Below are 22,041 nucleotides of genomic sequence, written 5' to 3' on the forward strand. Positions count from 1 at the left end.
TGCACCTAGTAAAAATTTAATATAATAAAACAAATCGAAAACGGCAACATTATTTTAACCATTCACAATTAAAGTGGAAAAATCATAAGGCAGCCATTCATGGAATGATTTTGTGTACAAATGGTTTGGAAAAAGAGACATTAAAATTACAGTTCCATACATGGAGTCAGGTAAACAGCAATGACCACGCAGTGTTTTTCCCTGGAAAGCCAAGGCTGCTAAGAGATGTAATAAAAGGACAGTAAGAAAACAAAAAATAAATTTAGTTTTAAAAGAAGTTTGAGGTGAGCAGGAATCTGAAATTCATCATAAAGAATCTGAAATTCATCATAAGCTTTCCCACCATACTGCAACCACTCCTCCTCCTTCCACCCCCAAAAGAATAAAAATACACTTCCCTCCTCTTCTTTGCAAGTCCCAGCACAGAACAGGAAGGCAGCAGCAGCAACATTTACTCCACAGCATCTCTCCCTTATTCCACACAGACCTGATACCACGCGGACACATCTGCTACTGTCAAAAGCTCCTTGAGGGCTCTGAACTAGTTCCTGAATAAAGAGAGTAGTTTTCCTAGGCCTTTTACAGAATCCGCCTGGAAATGGTTCTTTAAAGTCAACAGTGGGTTTCTGTGTTTAACACCCAGCCACCTGACATCCCACAACTATCAAAAATTTCTATCCTGGTGTGACAGCTCTGCCATCCTCACTTAAGTTAGTGTCGGTACAGCTTCTGCATCTGTCACCAGGAGCTGAAAAAGTATTTCCCTTCTTTATATAAGGAACAATAAAAGAATCAGAACAGCAGGGAAAGTACCTGAACACACCCGGGTCAACAGAAATAGCTTTAGTCCAATTTCCTATTTCCAATTAAGAAATCATTAACCAAAAAAACAGCTGACGAGAAGATTATACAATTCCTAGAGGGATTTACAGAAGGAAAGGGGGACGTGCCTGGCACTTGGTTAAAGCGTTACCTGCTAGACCTGCTGCCACCTCCCTCACAGTAGAAACCACAGGCAGAGATGGCTATTACAGAGAGAGTAAGAGGAATTTGTTTGCACCAAGGTCCCCTGAGGAGTAGAAAATGATACCAGATGGCCCTGACTACATACAGTGCTTGGATTTACTGTGACAGATGGGGAGATAGGTTAAAAAAGGGGATATGATAAAACGGACCATTTTATTTAACTCATTAAAATACTCTGCCTTAGGAAAATAATTCTCCATGTGGAACTAACAATTTGGAAGTGTTTGATCATTTAAAATTTTATATTCTCCTTATCACATAACCAAAAGCTTCCTTGGTCACTGCAGTTTCAGCTACAGAATTGAAAATAATAGCTCAAAACAGAGATAACAGAGGCAGCCAAAAGAAAATGCTGTTGCTACTTCTAAATGGGTGTGGGGGGAAATAATTTAAAAAAAAAAATCACAAGTCTTCTATCACTTAACTGAGTGCCAAAATGAAAAGTACATGTTATCAGAATTTTTGTGCCAATTTTAAGTTCCAATGTTTTCACTCAAAATCCCTCACCTGCTGCTATAACTTGGCCTCTGTAGTTCACGAATCATTAAACTGGTGGCTGCCCCAGAAATTGGAAACACGATGCGAGGGACAGGAGAAAACACAGACGACAAGTCCTCTCGGCAGTGGCACCTCTAGTGATGAATACGCCAGAGGTTATGCCAGCGGTGAAAAGGCTGGTTGCCACATCCTCCTCAATACACACTCACCCATATCAGGTACTAGCCACATGCTCCAACACAGCAACAAAATGCATGAAATGGGACCTCACTTACAAACCTCCCTAGAACATTGCTATCATTATACACAAAATGAGGCCGAAGTGGGAACAGTCAGGATGCCAGCCTAACCAGTGGGGTGGGGTGCAAGTGACAGGTGATAGTTTAAAGAAAAAAAACCACACAGCTACCGTTTTGTAAAACATAAGCATCTGATGCTGCACTAAGCTATCTCCTGCTTCTGCTGCAGATCTTCCAAACTCTCCAGCTTTTGGAAACAGTTAATTGGAAAGATTAAGCAAAGTAAAACAGTGAGATTATCAAGGAAGAAGGTAATTAGGGGGCAATCAGGAAGAACACTGAGAGCTCTGGTGTAAACATGCCTACGTATCATTCACATGTGTCAGTAACCTGTATCACTGAACTTTTTAAACAGGCAACTTAACTAGTTGCATATGTATGTTGTAAAAAAAAAAAAGTTTAAGAATGTGCAGGAAAGGACCTCATCCATGTCACTAACTTTGAAGTGGCTTTTCAGAATAGAATAAAGTTTTGGAGGTCTGATGTCAAAAATGCTTGTTTAGGCCTAATACACTAATTCTACCTGAAAATACTGTCTTGTGGGAAAAAACAACTTCTAATGATTTTGCATTGATTTTACACAGTAAAACACACAAATTAACAAGCATTCCTGGGGACCAATACCAGGTTCAATCCTGGGATACACCTGTATTGTTACAAAACCAACAGACAAAGCAATGACTAGTCCAAGAGCCAGGCCATACCCGCTATTGGACTAGTAGACAAACAGGACAATGACAAAAATGTAAAGACATTAAGAGGCACAATGGCCTGTGTAGTATCAGTAATAAATGTTATGAAAAACAGACACACTCATTCAAATGAAAACAAGAAGCACTTCAGTTAAGAAGATATTTCAAGCCTTGAAAATACATTTAAAGAAAGTCAAAAGAAAAACCTATTTGGCAATGTTATCTTTAAAAAGTGCAGACAGAGTATAGTTTAAAAAGGGTAGACCATTGAAAAGTTTTCCTCTAAAGAAAGAATTTTATGTTGAATCTGTGCACGTCAAGCATTCCTGACTTTCCAATGCACTACAGTTATTAGAGTATAATTATATTTTGCATAAGAGAAATGGTGCCTGGCAAGAGAAGGCTGTGCCTTCAAAAGGGAGGGATCTTTTGTTACTCCTCTGCCACCTCGTTCTTCTCACAGTCACCTCTCAGGTATCAGCAGCTGGCAACAAGTCCTCCAGTAGATTCACCAAAACTAATGCTTATCAGTAAGAGGCGAACGTGCAATTCCTAAAGGAAAAGTAAAATGCCTAACAGGTCTGCTGGGAACCCACCAGTTTGGTTTTTTGTTTGTTGGGGATTTTTTGTTTAGAGTACAAAGTCTTTCTAAAGCAGTTCTATCTGCAACATAAATATTTAACTAAACATCTTGCTTTGCTAGCCTTAATACCTTTTATTTAATGAATCCCCTCCCCACCGATTTCAGCAGTTCAGACTTTTGAAGATGAGCTAGTAAAGTTCTCTGGTCCCTCAACAGCTGTCTCCACCGGATTTCTACTCCTCAGAGCCCAGAACAGCTCGATTTCAAAGGACGCTATGGATATCTCTCTCAACAGTAGCAGTAATGTAATCACAGTATCCAATACCAAATTCCTCCTAACATTTCTGGTGCCTATGCTTTACTGACTTGGCAGAAGACCATCTCCCAAGAAATACTGCCTTTTAAAATTTATTAACAATTGCACAAACAATCAATATTCTCCTTGCTTCTATGTTTTGTCTTAAATAACGGAATACACTGCAAAATTCTTTTGCACTTTCTCAACCAGCTGATTTCCTATTCTAATCCTACACTTTGCCTACGTCATTTCCTTCTTATAGTGACAATTCTGTGACAACAGCAGTGCTGTCCAGAATTCCAAGTGTAGCCCATTTTCGCAATATAATTAGTGACAAACATTACAAGACCATTCGCACTATCAGGACGACACAGAACCGATGGGGGAGAGCCTCTCACAAGGCAGCCATCCTTTGTCTTTGCTCTCAGCTGTGAAAGCTGAATTGCAGGATACTTTGGTGATTGCAATTTCGTGATGAGTCGCTATTATGTTCTTCCCCACTCACCTTTCTTAAACTCCAAATTCCATCTTCCCTGAGAATAGGGCCAGAAGTAACAATTAAAATAGCAAATGTCTTCAGAAAAGAAAGTTACAGAGAATTTAAGTCCGGCTGCCAAAGTACATTTTGCTACGCTAAAAACTTTCCCAGTATTCCTCATTTTGCAATCAAGGTTCCCTCTGAACTCCATAAAGTGGATGGGATGGATGATGGGTAAGAGACAATGATAAAGGGAGCAGCCAACATTTACTGCTCATGTCAGATCAAGAAGAACGGTGAAATCTGAACGTTTAGTGATGGTGTCCAATGGACAAAACTAGAGGAATAAGGCATCCTAATACTAGGGCTGCCACCTCCAGACGACTGAGTCCTTTTCCTCCGGCTGATTCAGGTTTGTGGCTATGAGCAATTCCTCCTACTTCTGGGAGGACATGAACTGTGGCAACGTAAAGAAAAGTCCCAGCAGAAAACAACATAGCAACTCCGGTGGCATTGACTTCTGAAAGGGCTTCTTTGCTGCTCTGAAATGGAAAAAAAAAATGGAAAGAGAAAAAAAAAATGAGGATAAGCAGAAGCTCTTCAACCAATAATAAAACAATTCTATAAACGTCCAGACACAGTAGGATTTCTGTCAACCCTCATTCTCTCACAATGACAATGGTTTAATGTGTTGTTTAATGTCTTGCACATTACACGTAGCAACTGACATTCTAAAGTTGATGTGGGGGGCAAAAAGACACCTCTCATCCTAGTTAGGTCACTTCAGACTCCTAGAAACCCTTACAGAAGAAAAAAAGCCACAATCAATGCTGAAGCATCTCATTTGACCATCTCACAGCAACACAAAAAATGTTAAAATGTGCTTTGAAAAATATAAAATTCAGATTGGACACTCAGGACTGACTTTTTTTTTTTTTTCTTTTTTTCCTTCTTCTAAACAGTTCAAATAAGAAGCTAGCCTTTACATATCTGGTCCTCTGCTGGTCAGAGCAAGATTTGCTAGATTTAAGTCCCAAACCATCACTCTTTCAATATTTCATTTGGATGTACGAGTAAACATCCCAAACTCTTCCAGAATTTCCATGCAAATTTCATAAATAAATGCATCTTCTGGATCAAAAAACTGAGCACGTCCTCACATTCATGCTAGGATTAAGATCATGCTATACATAATTAAATGTGATGAAATGCAAACCTGCTCATATCAGTTTCAAAATGCTTCTTGACCGATTTCTAACTCATGTGTGATGTTAGTTCTCTGGTATAGACTCAGTTTACTTTTACAAAGAGCAGAAATACATCTTCTGCTCTGGAACTATATAACCACTTTGACAGCCTTTGCACCTTATCAATTCTCTGTTCTTTCTGAAGTGCAAAATGCAAACACAACTCTTAGTGAGCCTACATCAAAAGAATGATCAAACACCATTCTCATTTCTGTTTACAAACAACCCCAGCCCTTTCTGCTGTCTCCTGTGCTACAGTTATCAACTACAACTTCTTTCCAGCAAGTAAAGGGATTAGTCTAGAAGATTTACTTAATCTTTCCTCTCATGCCTTGAGGTTCATGAGGTCACATGTTATATGCTTTATGGTAACATCATAGTGTCACCAGCACAGCCCACAACAGTTAGAAATACAGGAATGTCATAATATGATAAACTCATGTGCAGTGCCCCATTTCACAGATTTCTATTGTTACACAGAGCTGAGACAAGACTCTGTTTTTAGGAGGGTGAGACACAACCAGTTCTGGGATGGCGGGGAAAACTAGCAAAGATGATTATCTACCTGCATATTAAAATGAGAATGCATGCAGAAACACCGAAAATAACTCAACTATGTAGCCATCTCATAAAATGTGGTATGCGAGTAAATACGTTAAATTCTGATAGGGAAGAGGTAGAAAAAAAAAGACAAATCAACCTTCTAAAAAAAATCCAAACCTATACATAACTAGAGAGGAGCTACGTCGCTGGTTCTGATAGAAAGAAAGGGTTATTGTTTCACATATTCATATTACTACCTTTTTATCTACTTTTTTTTTTAAACATCTCCTTTCTGCTATATTTTTCAGTTTGGATATTTTTTATTTTTTTATTTTTAAATTAACCCCATATGGTGTGCCCCCCCATCCTCTCCCCAAATTCCATCACTAAGTTACATTTTGGGCAGAACAAAAATCACAGACTTACCTTGCTTAGCCCTAAATATGTCACCATGGACATAACAGGTGCTGCCAACGCAAAGACCAGCAAGTGTTTTCTAATTCGATTCCGTTCCAGCCCAGCATGCATCAGGAAGGAAACGAGGCCAAAAGCAGCTGGTGCCTGCAAAAAACAATATTCATTGGTAATACAATTGCTTCTGAAATCCCCTGAAATCTGAGTTAAAGTTGAAACACAACTTACCACTATGAAATGCACTGAACTGGAAGAAATTCAGGGAAAGGACTAGCATGTTGCAGTTAACCCAAATCAACAGAATTCTGCAGAATGCCCTCCATTAAGAACAGTACCTAATGGAAACCTGTGCTCTATCTAGCAGAGTATACATAATTGTAGTAATCATAAATATTCAAATGTTCATTCTGACATGAATGGTTGCTATAATCCCTACATTGCCATTAACTTCTGTAATTTCTTTTTTTTGTCTGGACACTATGCATCCTTAGATGGACAGTTTCTATAGCTACGGCAGAAAAATTCTACAATTAATATGGAGAGGAAAAAATTCCCAAAGAAATACAGCTGTCAGTCTCCACGTGAATAAAGACTTAAGAGCTCTTTGATTAGTTCAAGATTCAGTTCCCTTTCTGTTCCCACTGGGAGGCAAACAAATACTTCCTTCCTCTCCCTCTGCTAGCATCCATTTTCCCATCCACAAGGTATAGCTGTCCATCTACTCACAGAATTGACTACATTTTTGCTTGCACAAAGGCAATAGCAGTCCACTCTGACAATTTTATGTGAGATAAGACAAACTAAAATATATTGAGCAGTTTTCAGTTTTTATACACAGAATCTTTTTTGTTTTAAACCTAGAACGAGGAAACCGTGAGTGGTGTGGAGGGGAAAGATGAAAAAGGCAAAAGCATCAAACAGGATCAGAAGATAAGAATAAAAAAAAGACACCAGAGAAGAAATACATTTCCCTTTCAATACCAAATATTTATTGACAATCTTTCATAGGAGATCTGATATTGTACAATTTCAGAAGACAGTTAATTTGAACATTAAGAATAATAAAAACAAGTTTCACTTGGCAATAGCCATAAACTAAGATTCACAGCAAGACGTGACATTGACTTTGCCACCTGTGAAGAAGGTTATGTAAAGCACAGTTTATTGTACAAACAGCGAAGAAGAGACATAGTAGATCTGTATTTCCTAACATTTTGGACATGGAATTATGTACTGAATATGTATTGTAAATATTGTATTATGTATTGCTTCCATGCAATTACAGAAGCGAGACTTTGGATGAACACATGACTAACTATTGTAATATATACAAGTGCTGCCATAAGTCAAATATGCATCTGCACATATACGCTTAGAACCAATATGGCTAATATATACCTTGGTACAAACACTAATGAAAAAAGATCCTCCCATTTCAAGAGTCATTGTTTGCTTGTTATCATCAGAACAACGTTTAAAAGTTTTTCCTGCAGAAATGGCATATAACTGATGTTGAACCCACTACAGTAACAGAGGTAACCAGAAGTTATACTGTTGGCTTGGGTTTAAAAACAAAACCACAAAACAAATAAAAAACACCCACAACACAAAACACACCACCTTGCTATCTTCAGAAAACAAAAAAAAAAAATCATTGTGAAACTGCCGCATCTCTTAATGAGCTATTATTCTCTCCCTACTTTTGGGAGACTCTTCCCAACCACTGCAACCAAGGCAGGCAGTAGGCATCCAGAATTCTCTCTCATTTGTACCTCATTCAGACTTAGCACCCATCATTTGTTATCCTGTCATACATCGTACCAGCGCTTTTTGGTCCTGGAAGCTGTACTACTCGCCTGTTCATTTCAGTGGTGTTACACATTTCCAGATTATATTACTAAGGAAACTTAAGATCTTTAGTAATTCTATATGCTTTAACAGTCTTTTAAAGAACAAATAAAATTTTTTGGATGACGACTTACCTTGTGCAACATAATCGCAACAAATACTATCAACTGGACACTAGTCTGAGAAGTAGAAGCTGCTGCACCCAATGCAACACCATCAGCTGAAAGAGGAGTGCAAATTCAGGGATTATTCCTCCATCCGGATCAGTTTCGCTTTCCCACACCCTCAATGGCTGACAGTACAAAACATGTTGATTTCAGAAGTCCTCTTACTCAAAATGCCATTAACTACATCAACCCAACCCATGACTGACTTCCCTTTGTTAAGCCACAATTTCAGGATTTCAGACAACCCTCAGCAGGAGCCGTCTCTTTTTTCACCAAGACCATAAAAACCATACTGAGAATCAATTCAGCATTGACACATTCTGACATGTTAGAACCAGCTAACAAGTTATTTTAGTCTTCTATAGTATAAGTGGGTTCCTGTCTAAAATAAAAAAATCAGCTTTAGATTCTAAGCATTAAAATAATTTTAATTATTACTCTTGAAATGATTTTTAAAACTATAGATACTATTGTAAATACTATTTTCTTACCATTTAAAATATTGTCTAAATGAAGTAGGAAATGGACACTATCTTAAATCCTTAATATACAGATACTTCATTTAATGAAAAAAATATATTTTTAATCAAAATCTTATGACTTAGCTAGAAAATAACTTTCAGCAGGAAAAGAAAAAGCATCATATTTGTACTGCATATATATAGTGAAGAATTGCAATATGAACATAGGTTGGCTGCCATACATATGTAACTTTTTCAGTCCTCAAAAGTCACCCCAAATCTTTGCACTCTGCCCTATAATCTCCTTTTTCCACAAGATATTATTTTTTTAAACTTAATTTTATTATTTTTTTAAAAACACAGGTCAACTGACAAGCAAACCTGAAGGTGTTTCATACTACTTATCACACGTGTTAGCACATATTGAAATTTAGCAGTTAAAGCAACCAGCGAAGTAACTGGAGAGGCAGAGTGAGCATCACACAACTTTTCACATGGGAAAAAATAAAGAATTGAAAACACTGTACCCAAATAAAACTCCATGGAACATTCTGAGCACTGGAGTATGTTTTCCCAGTAAGTTTTGAGGAAGATCCTTAGTTCTTCCTTCCTCCTCCCCACTTTTTTTTTTTTTTATTAAAAAAAGCCACCCTCAAAACCAAAACGCAACTGTTTCCATCACATCTAAAGATGAGCCACACAGCAATGGAAGTCCTTGTCAACTGGTAACAATAGGTGCCACATTACCTGCAGCATGGACTACTAGTCCAAGCGTCGTGGTGATTTTGGAGTTGCCTGATCTTGCAGCTTCTGGATCTGAAACGGTTATGAGAAAAAAGTTAGGATAAAGAGAACAAACAAATTATGCTGGAAGAAAAATTGTAAGTATCATCACACATGTCTCTACCAGCAGCTTAGGCAGTTACACGCAAAACTATCAGCTTTTGTATTTCTGCGTTAGATTTACTATAAAATAGTTTGATACTTAACACCTTCAAATCACCTGAAGTTCTGCCAACAAACAAGTGACAGAATCATAGACAATTTTTTGCAATTTACAGGATTACTGTTGTAAGCAGAAGCAGTTGTTTTTCTTAACCTCCTGAAAACAAATATTAAACTTCTGTGCTACCAAAGGGAATTCAAGCTAGTTTTGCATCCCATGAATCCAGAGCTGCTCCAAGAGTCAGGATGATTTTTTCCCCACATAGCCCAGTGTTGGCATTTTCCATCAGGTGACAGTCTGGGGCAGTCTCTGTTGCACTGATTCTCTGGCAATTCCCAGTAAGACAAAAATTCTACTTGTCATGGCAGCAGTGGCAAAGATTTCCCTCCAACATTATATACCACATAGAAGAAGTGCAGCCAGTCCTGCTTGAGATCTAGTGTTTTGACTGCAATTGTTTGACAGCTACTCTGAGGACATTTGCAGGTTAGCTCACACAGCACAACAGGGCAATATCCACCACTACACAACAGGCATTGAAAATGTTATGAAGAATCACTGCAGCGAACAGGGCAGATAAATCCCACACAGGTATAGAAAACTTATTATTCAACTGTTTAACTACAAACAGCTGAACAGCTGTTATTTAATTATACTAGAGGCCAGTAAGCTGACTACAAGCACATTTACACAGCTACTTTAATAAGTTTGCACTGCTGCCAAAAGGGAAAGTCCTGCTCCTTTCCTCCTGCCTGTCTCCCTGCCCTCCAGTCTCTCTCTCCTGGTGCCCAGGCACCCATGTAGTTCCGCAGTGAGTCAGAGCAGGGAAGTGAGTGGGCTGAAAATTGATGTACTCTCTTTGGTCAGATTGATCTTTTGAATCAAGGAGAGCCTATTTGAGCAATTAATTGCATAAGATCCTGCTGGATGACTGTGATAGTCTATTCATGACAAACAGGAGGAGATCATTCACAAAGAACATTTTCTTTAAATTTGTCTTGGATTGACCAGAACTAAACACGCTCAAAGACAATGTCACATTTAATTTCATACCTCCATTCTAACCTACAGAATTTTTCTAGTTTGGAGAAAGTAAAATCTAGCCACTTGGAGATAAAACTAGCAGACATTGTTTCAAATGAGAAAAATATTTTTCTCTTGTAGCTTTAAAAAAACATTACAAAAGCACTACTACATTTCCTGTGACAGGCATACAGACTAGAGAAAATTTTACTTGATATCCTAATTTATAGTGTTTAACACAGATCACACTCAATCTTCTCCTTATATGTGCTCTGATCAGAGACACAGGAAAGGTTCATAATCTATACAAGTCAAGGATAATCCTGTCAGTTGCTTACCTACATACCCTTGTCATCCTCACTGCCACTGTTTCCTCTGAAAAGCTCTGAAAATCAGCTAGCCACGGCTGTGGCTCCATTTACACTTCTCCCGGAGCACAAGTGCAACATGGCTCCTGCACTGGCTTCCCATCCATCCCACCACACTAACCCTATATAAGCATTTACGCAGCTGCACTATGAACTGCCAAGGATCCAACCAAAACACAACCCACCTCCCTTGTGTGTGCGTTTTACCTCTTGAAAATCCATTCCTTAATTTTTGAAGGCCAAATTCCACCACCAGAGGAAATTATTTGTGAGAAAATGAGCAGCAAAAGGCAATAAAATACCTTTTCAGATGACAACAACACACCTTTGGTGCATTTCAAGCAACAGTCTGAGCATGAAGCCACAGGCAGCAAAAAGAGGCAACTGCAGGCATTTTGAGGGTCTTGCAATGAAGTTGAGAAATCTTTGGACTAAGCAGGAAATATTTTGAAGTAAGCAAGGCTCTAGATTGGTGTGTAAGTCCAGCTGTGCAGTTACAGTTAGGGACCAGAGCTTACATCTAGTCATTTCTGCAGTCTTATGTAAGATAACTTTTTGTTCTTTGCAAATTTTACCTACATGTATGACAATTAAGTAGAAAAAACAAATGAAGATAAGACTAACCTGAAGTTTCTCAGAAAACCAAAGAAATACCCTATGGGTGATACTGTAAACCAGTCAATAACTCCCACACCATATGTGCTCATACAGTTCCTTCATGTTAGCAAAGCAAGATCTCAAATTATGCTGAATTCCAGGATAGATTTCCAGCAAAAACATTTCACAAAGACCTTGCTTTATGTCTGTAAAGCACCTACTGAAACTCTGGACATGACTGGTCAAATTAAATCCCATCAGCAGTGAAGAAATTTGCCATTTGCTAATTAAGACTAATTGGCGAGTCTAATTGAAGTGAATCTTTACTTACCATCTGTAGAGTGCACGTGAGAGCTGCCTATCTGGTCCACCAGCAGCATGAAGACAAAGCCGAGGACAAGGGATACACCAATGTAGGCATGCAACCTGGAATGGTCATGGCCATACTCATGTACAACCGGGATTTCCGCAACCTTCTCAGACTCCATCACATGCTGTATCTCGCTCGCTGGGTGATGTTTGCCTGTGGCAGGTAAGCAAACAGATTAGGAGACAGGGGACTAAACATGGCATGGTCACTTTTCTCCTCTTTTGCTGAAAGCTTTGCTCACGCTTTTTTGGACAATACACAAAAGTCCTCATTTAAGGTCAGTCTTAGACCCTTTACTTAGGGAAGCACACCTTTATCTAGTTGGCCTCTTCCCCATATATCTTCAGCACGGAAAAGCAAAGAAGGCATTAATACCTGATAAGCCAAGGCTACTTTGTTTAAAGCTGCATTTGAAACACAAATTGATTAACAAAAATTGCTAAATAATTCCTTTTTTAATTGAATTTGCCCGTTTTGACAGTATTCAGAGATACTGTCAAGCAGTAAAGTCACAACCTTCATTTAAGTGAGAAAATACAGTATGAGGAGATAAAATAGGTTCCGTCCACTAAGAAATCCAATGCAGTCTTTAAGAAGATGAACTTTATATCTCAAAGAATCAGTCTCCAGTTAAACAAGTTAGCACTGATACACTCCACTGATACGGACTAAAACAACAGGTAAGTCAGCACAGCGTCCTACAAATGTCAGTAGAAACTAAAAAACCCCAAAGCCCTGGAGTTGAATGTTGTGTGGTTGTTCCCTTTCCCTACACACGCTTTAATTCCACGCCCACTCCAAGACATTTACTTTGCCTCACTGAGCTACCCTGAAATTAGGTGAGCTTGGAACGACTCTAAAAATCTAACAAGGGGAAAGGAAGATGGCTGGACAGGTTTTTAGTTAAGTTTCCATGGTATAAAATGCTTTATTTGGCGCACAGTTCATAATTTGAAATATTTTCAAATATTTCATAGGTTCGTAAGTGACAAACGTCTTTACCTACAGTGACTTTTAGAAAACAGAGACATAATAGAACTTTACCAACTTTTACAGGTTGCCTTTAGCCCAGCACGTGTAATCTTTACCACAACCAAATACTCACCACGCACATAATTCAACAGAATTTTCAACAGAAATTACATCAGTCTCACTCTGAACTTACACAGACCTAAAGAGAAAGGAGAAGGTTCTTCTGGCACATGCATTTAATATTTCCAGTAGTCTTTGGCATAGGGGCTTCCAAGAGAGGTCCATGAGATCCTCCAACCTTGCTCGAGACCACAGGAGACTACTGCTTCTGCAATCCCATCTGACACAGAGGGCAAACAATGTCCAGAAGTACACAGCTTCTTCAGTACTGGCCACCAAAGATCGGCAAGAGTTACCTTAGTACGTTTATGTGAAAGATTTAATAAAGCTATTTTTTAGCAAAATTCTAGGTATTGCTTCCAGCTGACATAAGCAAAGAATCATGTCTAAACTTTCTTCTGCCAACAGCGTACAGAAATACACTGTTGGAAAGGTACATGCAAAGATCAGGAATAGGGAATTTTGAATTAATTTCCCCACTACCATATAATGCACAATAAACATCTGACCTCTTGGTTTCAGACTCTGTGCTCCCCTGAATCATATGTTTTGGGGTTTTTTTAATATTTCTCCTCGTGGTCCCAGGCTAGAAAGCCCTTTGGGTGATGCAGGAGACGCATTTAACACTCCTTGGTATACTTGTTATTATAAATAGTTGTACTTCCACAGCAGGTAAGGTGCTTTACACCCAGTAACTAGTATGCAAATGTTCCCAATGGGAGAACAGACACAGTAAATCTACTTCCACATCTGATACCTCAAGGTAAGTCACATGTTTGAGTTGCACGCCCTGAACTACCAACGATTCAGTACAAGTTGCCTCCGTTCCAGAACAGGGCCAATGCTTACAATCACATTTGGCAGGTTCAATTAATATTTGTAGATTTCTTTAATGTTCTACTGAGAAAACGTTTCTTCTTCTACGTTTCTCCGCTAGACCCAGTGATAGTATCACAATCTCTAATTGTAATTATTTTTGTAAAGTCTCCTGTCCTTCCCTTACATTAGAGAACACAGTTACTGACACAAGCAACCTTCCTGCATTTACATGGGAACTCAAGAGAAATTTTTTTTTTTTTTTTAAATAAGAAATAAAAAACAGAGAACCCATTTGCAAAGCTCCAGTGCCCTAAAAAACATATGCATCGGAGTCCAATATAAGGAAGCAGGTGACACATTAATTTCTACTCCCCCTCAAAGCAACAGTTAACACTATAATATAAACCCAGAACATGAAGAAGACTCTGTCACATTCAAATGCTTGATCAGGAGCTATATTTTACTCTTAATATCTGACTTGATCTTAAGAAGGGAATAACCCCAGGTATCAGTACATGCTGGGGGCCAACAATCAGAAAAGCAGGCTTGCAGAAAAGGACCTCGGGGTCCTCGTGGACACAAAGTTTGCCATGAGCCAGCAGTGTGCTCTGTGGCAAAAAAAAAAAAAAGGCTAATCAAGTCCTGGGCTGCACTAGGGAGAGCATTGCCCACAGGTCGAGGCATATGTGCTCTACTCAGCACTGGCGAGGCCACACCTGGAGTGCTGGGTCCAGTTCTGCACTCCCCAGTACAAGAGACACATGGACACACTGGAGCATCTTCCTATAAGAAAAGGCTGAGAGCTGGGACCATTCAGACAAGAGAAGGCTCAGAGGGATCTTATCATCAATGTATATAAATACCTGATGCGAGAGTGTAAAGACGACAGAGTCTTATGTATTAATCACTTGTTCCTATCTATCCCTTTTAATTCTTCCTGAAGTTTGGAATGACCTACTTGACCTTGTCCATCAGCTGAACTCTCTTTTTTCTGAAAAATACTTCTTCCAAAGTGACTTGAAACAATGACACGCAAAAACCCTTCATTGGTTTCACTTTGTATTTCGTGCTATTTCACAGGACAGAACTGCTTTGATGACAATACTATACAGAACAACATTGATTAAGAGCAAGAAGTTTCTACCAGAAATTCTAAAAAAAAAATCTTTATTGGAAACAATGTTACTGATTTTAGGGTCAGTTGTTGGGGTTTGGTTTTTTTTTATCACATTTAATGGTAACAGGTCTAACAGGACTAACCTACAACACTTACAAGAAACTAGGATATTAACTAGATTGTTTCATTGGTCTAACAGCATGCAATGTTTTCTCAGCATGAGAATAGACAAGGCTTTTGGAGGAGTCATCATTCAGCGTTAGAAAGCTTTTTGACTTCAGAAAAGATGATTTGTTCTGCTTGAATCAAGGTAAGGATATTCACGTCTGAATTGATTATAATAGTTACAATTCCACACAGACTCTCTCTGCTGTTTCAACCTTGCATTTTCACAGTTCACACTAGATAATTTTTTTTATTTTTTAAGTGAGTGACAGTGCAACTTTCACGCACCTAACTATGAAAAAGAAAAAGAATGGCAACAAACAAAATGGAGCACAGCATACATTAGGGCTTTCACAACTGTGGCTTATGTGACAAAAGTAAAACTTTGGTCATTTTGGGGAGGTCTTTTGGTTGGCAACTACTCTTCAGAAGTTTTAGATATTGACGGCAAAAACTTGACTTACTCTAGCAAGTCATCTTCTTGATGGAGCATTCATACATCTTCTTGGATGAGACACAATTGTACATCCATCCCACTGTACAAAAAGTTGGCACAATGCCATAACTACAGACAAAGCACATCAGAATAGGTCTGGTAGCCCTCGAAAGATTTCACAAATATATCTTTGCTGAACAAGATTGATCAATAAAATCATTTTAAACCACACAATATGGTCACCATCTATATTAAAAAGTTAACTTTGCTTCAGACTATTTCAAGCCCTAGAATAAAGTGGGTAACTCAGGGGATCTTTCTGACAGCGGTTACGCAGTTTCACATGTTAAAAGAAAAGGATTGAAGTTGCCGAAGGAATTTTACTTGCTTGTAAATACTCAAATGAAGCTTCACTACACACATACATAGGTTTATGATCAAATAATAATCTGAATCATGATACGCTATTTGGTCTCAGCCTACAAGGTCAAAAATTAGAAGTTATTCTCAGACCTGTGGGAAAATGCAGAAGTAATAGTAAATGACTTTTGTATCAATGACAAGCACCTGTTTTGACAACAAGCAACTAGTCTGAGTTAAATTACACTTGGAACTGGACAAACACAAATACCTCTCTCCCCCTCTCTTTTTTCCCTTCCTATTATACGAATACACCTCAATGTTCCCTTAGGCACCTTTCTAGGGTGCCATTTAATTACATAAAGTTGCAAGAAAAATGTACCGAAAGCTGTTAAGTTCTCAGAATCTTAAGCTTAACTTTGAATATCCTAAATATTAGAAATATTTTTTGTAGTTAAATCTGTAACACCCATGAATTTTGCCTCTCTGCAATGCAAAAAAAAATGTTCTTACAGACAGACTGGCTTTCGATATGATACTGTGTGCCGAGAGTTTAGTCCGAATTTATTCACAGAACAAATTCTTTTTACCTAGGTAAATACTTCTGATATTACTACTGCAGTAATGGGAAGTGCCTCTTTTCTCCACATACTAAACTTTAAGTTATATAGCATATAGCTCTAAACAGCAGACTGCAGTTTTCATACATGAACAGTATGCCCCATTTAGTGGAAAAAAAAAAGCAAACATTCTCAGCAATTGTATTTACTGCTAGCCATATCATTACAAGAAAAATTTAGTCTACTTAGACTTGAAATTGAATGGAGAGCAAACCCACAACTACAGATCATTAGAGACATCTGACATCAGACTGCATAAATTACAGTACAGTGTAAAAGCATAATCAGAGGTTCTTTCACTTCTCAATAAAGGATGATTTTATATATTATCTTCTGTTTACTTAAAATTTAAGCAGAATAACTTAAATTTAGTGGAAACTAAAAAAAGATAAATTAAAGCATATTGCTAAAAAGACATCTCAGATCAGCAACAACATTATATCAGACACTTGCAAAGTTCTCTACAGCCTCAATTTCATAGTCCTTTCTCCTGTGACCATTAAGTTGCTGCTGTTTACCTTCAGACAAATTTCTGATTCTGAGCATGCTGTAAAAATCTCATACATGCAATGGTAATGTAATAGCACAAGACTCCAAGCTAAAGCAAGATTTAGAGTGCACTCCAAACAGAGGTAATGAGCTCTGACTATTTAAATTAATGTCATAACCTCAAATCAAGGTTTACTTAGACTTCTGGGTATAACACGTGCTCCACACTCATGTCTCTACAAGACACATTATTGCTGTTAGCTTTGAGCTATTCATTAGAGCCTGTGAGGTTTTGAAGACCAGCAACAGCAAACTAGAACTGGATGCTTGAACTTAGAACCACGTGCAGATTCTATGTGTAATACCACCCAAGAAAGAAATGCCTCCTACTCTGTGAATTAGTCCTATATAACCATAATTTTCAGACAAGTATATTAAGGCAACTTAATTCCAAGATGCTCTTCAGCTTCAAAGGAGGACATTCATACGAGGGCAAGTACATATAGATCTATAAAACACATCCTGTGATTGTTTTAATGAGAAGCAATCTAAACTAAAAAAAAGCAACAGCAAATAGTCGACAATTTCATTCTCTGCCAAAGGCATCCTTATACCTCCTTTGAAGCCCCAGTGAAAGTTAAACTTGAACTCCCCCCAGCATAAGGAACACTACACATGGCCTGGCATAAAAAGCTTTGGTTCCACGAACAGTACAGTACCTGGAGCTGCCAATGACCGAATCACTCAGCAAGAGTTATCCAATCTACAGCCTGATGACTTCCCTCTGTCAGATCACCATTAATATGCAGTATCATGCCTATGGCAGTTTTATGATTCCATGCCAGATCTGCCATGCTGCTGTGAAACCCTCCCACCAATCTCATGTTAAAAGCCCTAGAAACAAGCCCCAGTACATCATAACACCATGACCTAAGTTATCTTGAACAAAGCCATCTGTGTTCTTACCCTCCAAAATGTCTTCATAAAGTGCATGTACTCCTTCTGGCACAATGACTGCCAAGGCAGTTCCACACAGCAGCCCAGCACCCAGAACAGTCACCAACTTTAATCTCTCCTGCAAGCAAGTACAAAACAAGTATCATCTTTAGGAACGAAAATGTTTTCTTTACTCAACCTCTTTAACAAAGGTTGGGGCAGGGGGAAAGGGGCAGGAGGGGAGAGAATGATCCACAAAACCTCTTGTTGGTTTTTATTCCAGAGCCCCAGTTGCATAGTCCTACATTTCTAACGATTAACTTTTCAGAAAGTTAGCATATCCAGTGCCTGATGTAATCAACTGAAGTAGGAAATGAAAGTTAAAGGTGTTAACATCAGACAATAAATGAAACGGCACATACTTCAAAATAACATGAACTGCTATATTTGGCACTAATGACTATTGGGGTCTAGTTCAACCTCTAGGGACTCAAACTGTAGGGCCTGCATAGACAAAGCAAGATTGAAAGTGTTTGAATTTTGAAGTGCATTTGCAACTCTACATTTTGTCTCCATTCTAGGTTTCTTTTCAAATATATCCTTCCTACTACAAATCATACTTAAACATGAAGTTTCCTAAAATCTCTGCTAGGTATGGCACACAGCAAGATAAATTGCCTATTTGCCAAAAAGGCCAATCTAAATAATAAAACAAAATACAAGAAAGAAAATGAAATTACCAAAGCAAAACCAGAAAGAGAACCACTAACATAAAAGCAACTACAGATACAAATACATTGGTCAAGCACGAAAACTGCTAAGTCAGCTATATTTATATAACACAGAAAAGGGCTAACAAAAGTTTTAGGACTACAGAAAGAGAAAAGGAAGACTTTAGAGGAAAAAAAGCATCAGGAGCTCTACTTTCACCATTAGGTTTAGAGAGACACAAGAAATGACCTTAAGCTGTTGTAAGGCTGTTACACAATAAACAGACTATATTTGAGTCTCTAAACCAATCAGCCGCCCTTGTGCAGAAGCTTGTCCTTAAAACTGCCATACTTTAATGTCCTTCTATTTAATAGGGTATCGCTGAAGAACCGATTCTCTCTAAAAACATAAATTACTTTTTTATCCACAGTTTTAAGAGCAAGACACTTTTTTTTCTACTTGAAACATCTGATGATGTGTTCCATGTATTTTTAAAAAAAATAAATAAGGTGCCAGGTGAAGTTTTAGAACTCCAGTATCACAGCACCTGCAGAATATCAGGTAGCTAAAACTATGGCAGAAAGGCCTGAATCCCCAAAACAGGTCCAAAACCAGAATTATAAAAAAATAATTTTAAAAGGTTTACTCAAATGAGAGTTTAAATGAGGGAACTGCATCAGTCAGCCCGATAATGATGCTAATATACATTTCATCTCAGTCTTTTTTTCCTTTTTAATCTGTTTAGGAGATGCATAAATGCAGACCAGTGCATATTGTTTTTACAACCATTTCTAAGCCTTCCAGTAGCATTTTAAAAGGAGTTAAAGACTGTGAAGGCATTTAGGGCAATAGAAATTATATTCCACTCTCCAGGTAATTACACACAATAGCAATTCCCTCCCCCCTCTGCAAAGATAGGTTTTAAAATAGATTTGTTACATAAGTATTGCAAATTTGCAATTAAACTTCAACAAAAAATACACAAACAATGTTTTTATAGAAAGAAAAATAATTTGGTTCATATTCCAGGAAGAATTTCTACAAAGAGATTAAAAAACACACCCTTAGCTTAGAGAGATGTCACCCCTCCCAAACTGACTAAATTCTGTTTTACCAATATAAGAGTACTTTACTATTACTTTTCGCTTCGCTACCAAAATACTAACATTAGCTACTGAGGACCTGGAGACAGAGGTCAGTGTTTAACTAATGGGAAACCACTTGTTGTTCATCTTGATTATGCCATCCGTTCTCCTTCATGCACTATAGTGACACACGATGTCTAGACTCACCGAAATAGGCAACACTTGTATAGAAGAAATAGGAAGCTCTAGAGAAATGCACAATTAGCTTTCTTGAAAGCAAGCCAAATGTGACCATATGGAAACAATTAGAGCATTGCTGGGGAAATTTCAAGTAGCAGTATGCAAGAGATGAAAACACCTGTAAAGTTTCCACAAACATGCACTGTACACTGGCACATGTAACTATTACACTTGGTAAATTGTTATACAGTGGCAACCTACATGAAAAGATAATCTTCAACACGCACTGTTCATAAAGTCATTTTGAAAAAATTAAGTATCTTACAAAGAAAAACAAGATTATTTTTATAGCGCAGCACTATAATCTCTTTTACATAAACACAGGGAAAAAAGTGTCAGAAGTAATAAAACAGTTTTATTACAACTGCAAATACAGAGTACTACCTGATTTCATTTGGGCATCTGTGGATTTTAAAGATCCATGGAAATAATACACACTAGCAAGTTACTGTTTCAAGAGAAGTCCTCATCTCCTTTTCAGTACAAAATACTTAGTGAATGCAGCAATCTAATAGTTGCAGCCTACCCAGACAGGCACAAGTCATCTAGCTTCATCCAAGAAATCAAACCATTTCAGTTACAAAACACTTGTGTGTCTCTTGTTAAAAACAGGAGCAACACAGTAAACAGTGTTAAAAAAAAATGCATGGGAAAAGTCTTAAATCCTCAAATTAGCAAGCTGTTCCCCAGCTCAGTATTTGTTTTAAATCTACATGGTACTGAAACTCTTACTTGGACCTAGCAATAACACCTACTTTAAAGAGCAAGCAGTCCTACTCCATCCAACACTGCCTGCCTGTGTTAGGCCAGCAGAAGATTCAAAGTGCTAGAACTCAATATTTTTTTTATTATTGTTATTTTTTTGGGTGCAGTTAGGCTACAACATAGGAAATAGCCTCAAGAACTGGTATAGTGTTGTTTCCAGACCAATGTTAGCCTAACAGTACTGTAAATCAGGATTAAGCTGAAAGGGTACATCCGCATACAGAAATAAAGTGAAGTTCTGTGCAGTCTCTACCTTTTTACCACTAATGTTTAGTCATACCTGGCTTTGTTGGAGTTTTATACTTTCAAGAATATCCAAACATAATTAAAAGACTAGAAGTCATTATGAAATCGGAACACAACCAACAGATTCCACAGCAAAAAAACTCATCTGAAGAAATGTATTATTAACACTAATGAATGATTTCATTGTTCTCCAGCATCTGGGGTATATTATGCAAAGCATTCATTTTTGTTTTCTAACCATTATAAATGGCCAGAGGGAGGAGGCATTTTTTTCTCACCAAGGCCATCCACAAAACTTTTTGCAAACGATAGAATGCACAGTCCAGTCATTTCAGTTTGAAATCATCCATGTTGCACAGGCCTAAGCAACCATTTTTAAACAAAACAATTCTATCATCTAATTACATACTTCCAGGATTAGCTAGTATTTGCACATAATTTGCAGAGACGTTCAGCTCCTCTTTTAAACCAGCATAGCATGTGGATCCTTAAAATACTTAACTTAGTGTAAAACTGAATAGAGAATTTCTGAGAGTTTGAGACATCACAATAAACTTGATTACATGTGTGTGTGTACTGCACACACAAAAGGCTAATAAATGTGTGATTACTGCTTACGCAGAGTGCTATGTTTTTGGATCCACAACAGATCTGTATTTCTGCACCTGCTAGGAGCCCCAAAAGGTTTAGGAGCCTCCTGATTCATCTATATAAACATAAATAAGCCACATAAACACAGATCAGAACTCCACCTTCAAACAACACCAAATACAAAGTCAGAGACAAACAGTGACTACCAAGCACATACACGAGGAAATGCAAAATTAAATAAAAAAAAAGAGACAACGCTAGCATGCTTGGCAGTGTTCTCAGCAGATTTGCAGAAAATTCCTTTGTAGGCTTCAGGGCAAAAGTGAGTTTTGAAGAGCTGGACAGTGGAAGCAACAGCACTGAAGACATATAAGGGAAGGTCCACCAAAGCATCAGATGAAGCACTGGCAAAACAGAACTATGCTAATGTTTATGTAAAGCCTTCAGAATATATAGTCATATTTTAAACCATTTAGCTGAATGGTACTGTTACCAAAACAAACAGCCTTTC

At 38.0% G+C, this 22,041-nt stretch overlaps 1 protein-coding gene across 1 annotated transcript in view; it reads right to left on the reverse strand.

Annotated features, from left to right (window-relative positions):
- SLC39A9 (solute carrier family 39 member 9) overlaps positions 1-22,041 on the reverse strand; it is a 23,703-nt gene continuing 1,662 nt past the window's right edge. Inside the window, exons 2-7 of the mRNA XM_074584854.1 lie at positions 17,923-18,031; positions 11,820-12,011; positions 9,302-9,370; positions 8,061-8,146; positions 6,091-6,225; positions 1-4,416 (exon numbers count right to left, since the gene is read on the reverse strand). Coding sequence (XP_074440955.1) covers positions 4,186-4,416; positions 6,091-6,225; positions 8,061-8,146; positions 9,302-9,370; positions 11,820-12,011; positions 17,923-18,031 — 822 coding nt within the window. The 3' untranslated portion in view covers positions 1-4,185. The remainder of the gene's footprint in view (positions 4,417-6,090; positions 6,226-8,060; positions 8,147-9,301; positions 9,371-11,819; positions 12,012-17,922; positions 18,032-22,041) is intronic.

The sequence above is a fragment of the Larus michahellis genome, chromosome 4, assembly GCF_964199755.1.
Source record: "Larus michahellis chromosome 4, bLarMic1.1, whole genome shotgun sequence".
NCBI classification, from domain to species: domain Eukaryota; kingdom Metazoa; phylum Chordata; class Aves; order Charadriiformes; family Laridae; genus Larus; species Larus michahellis.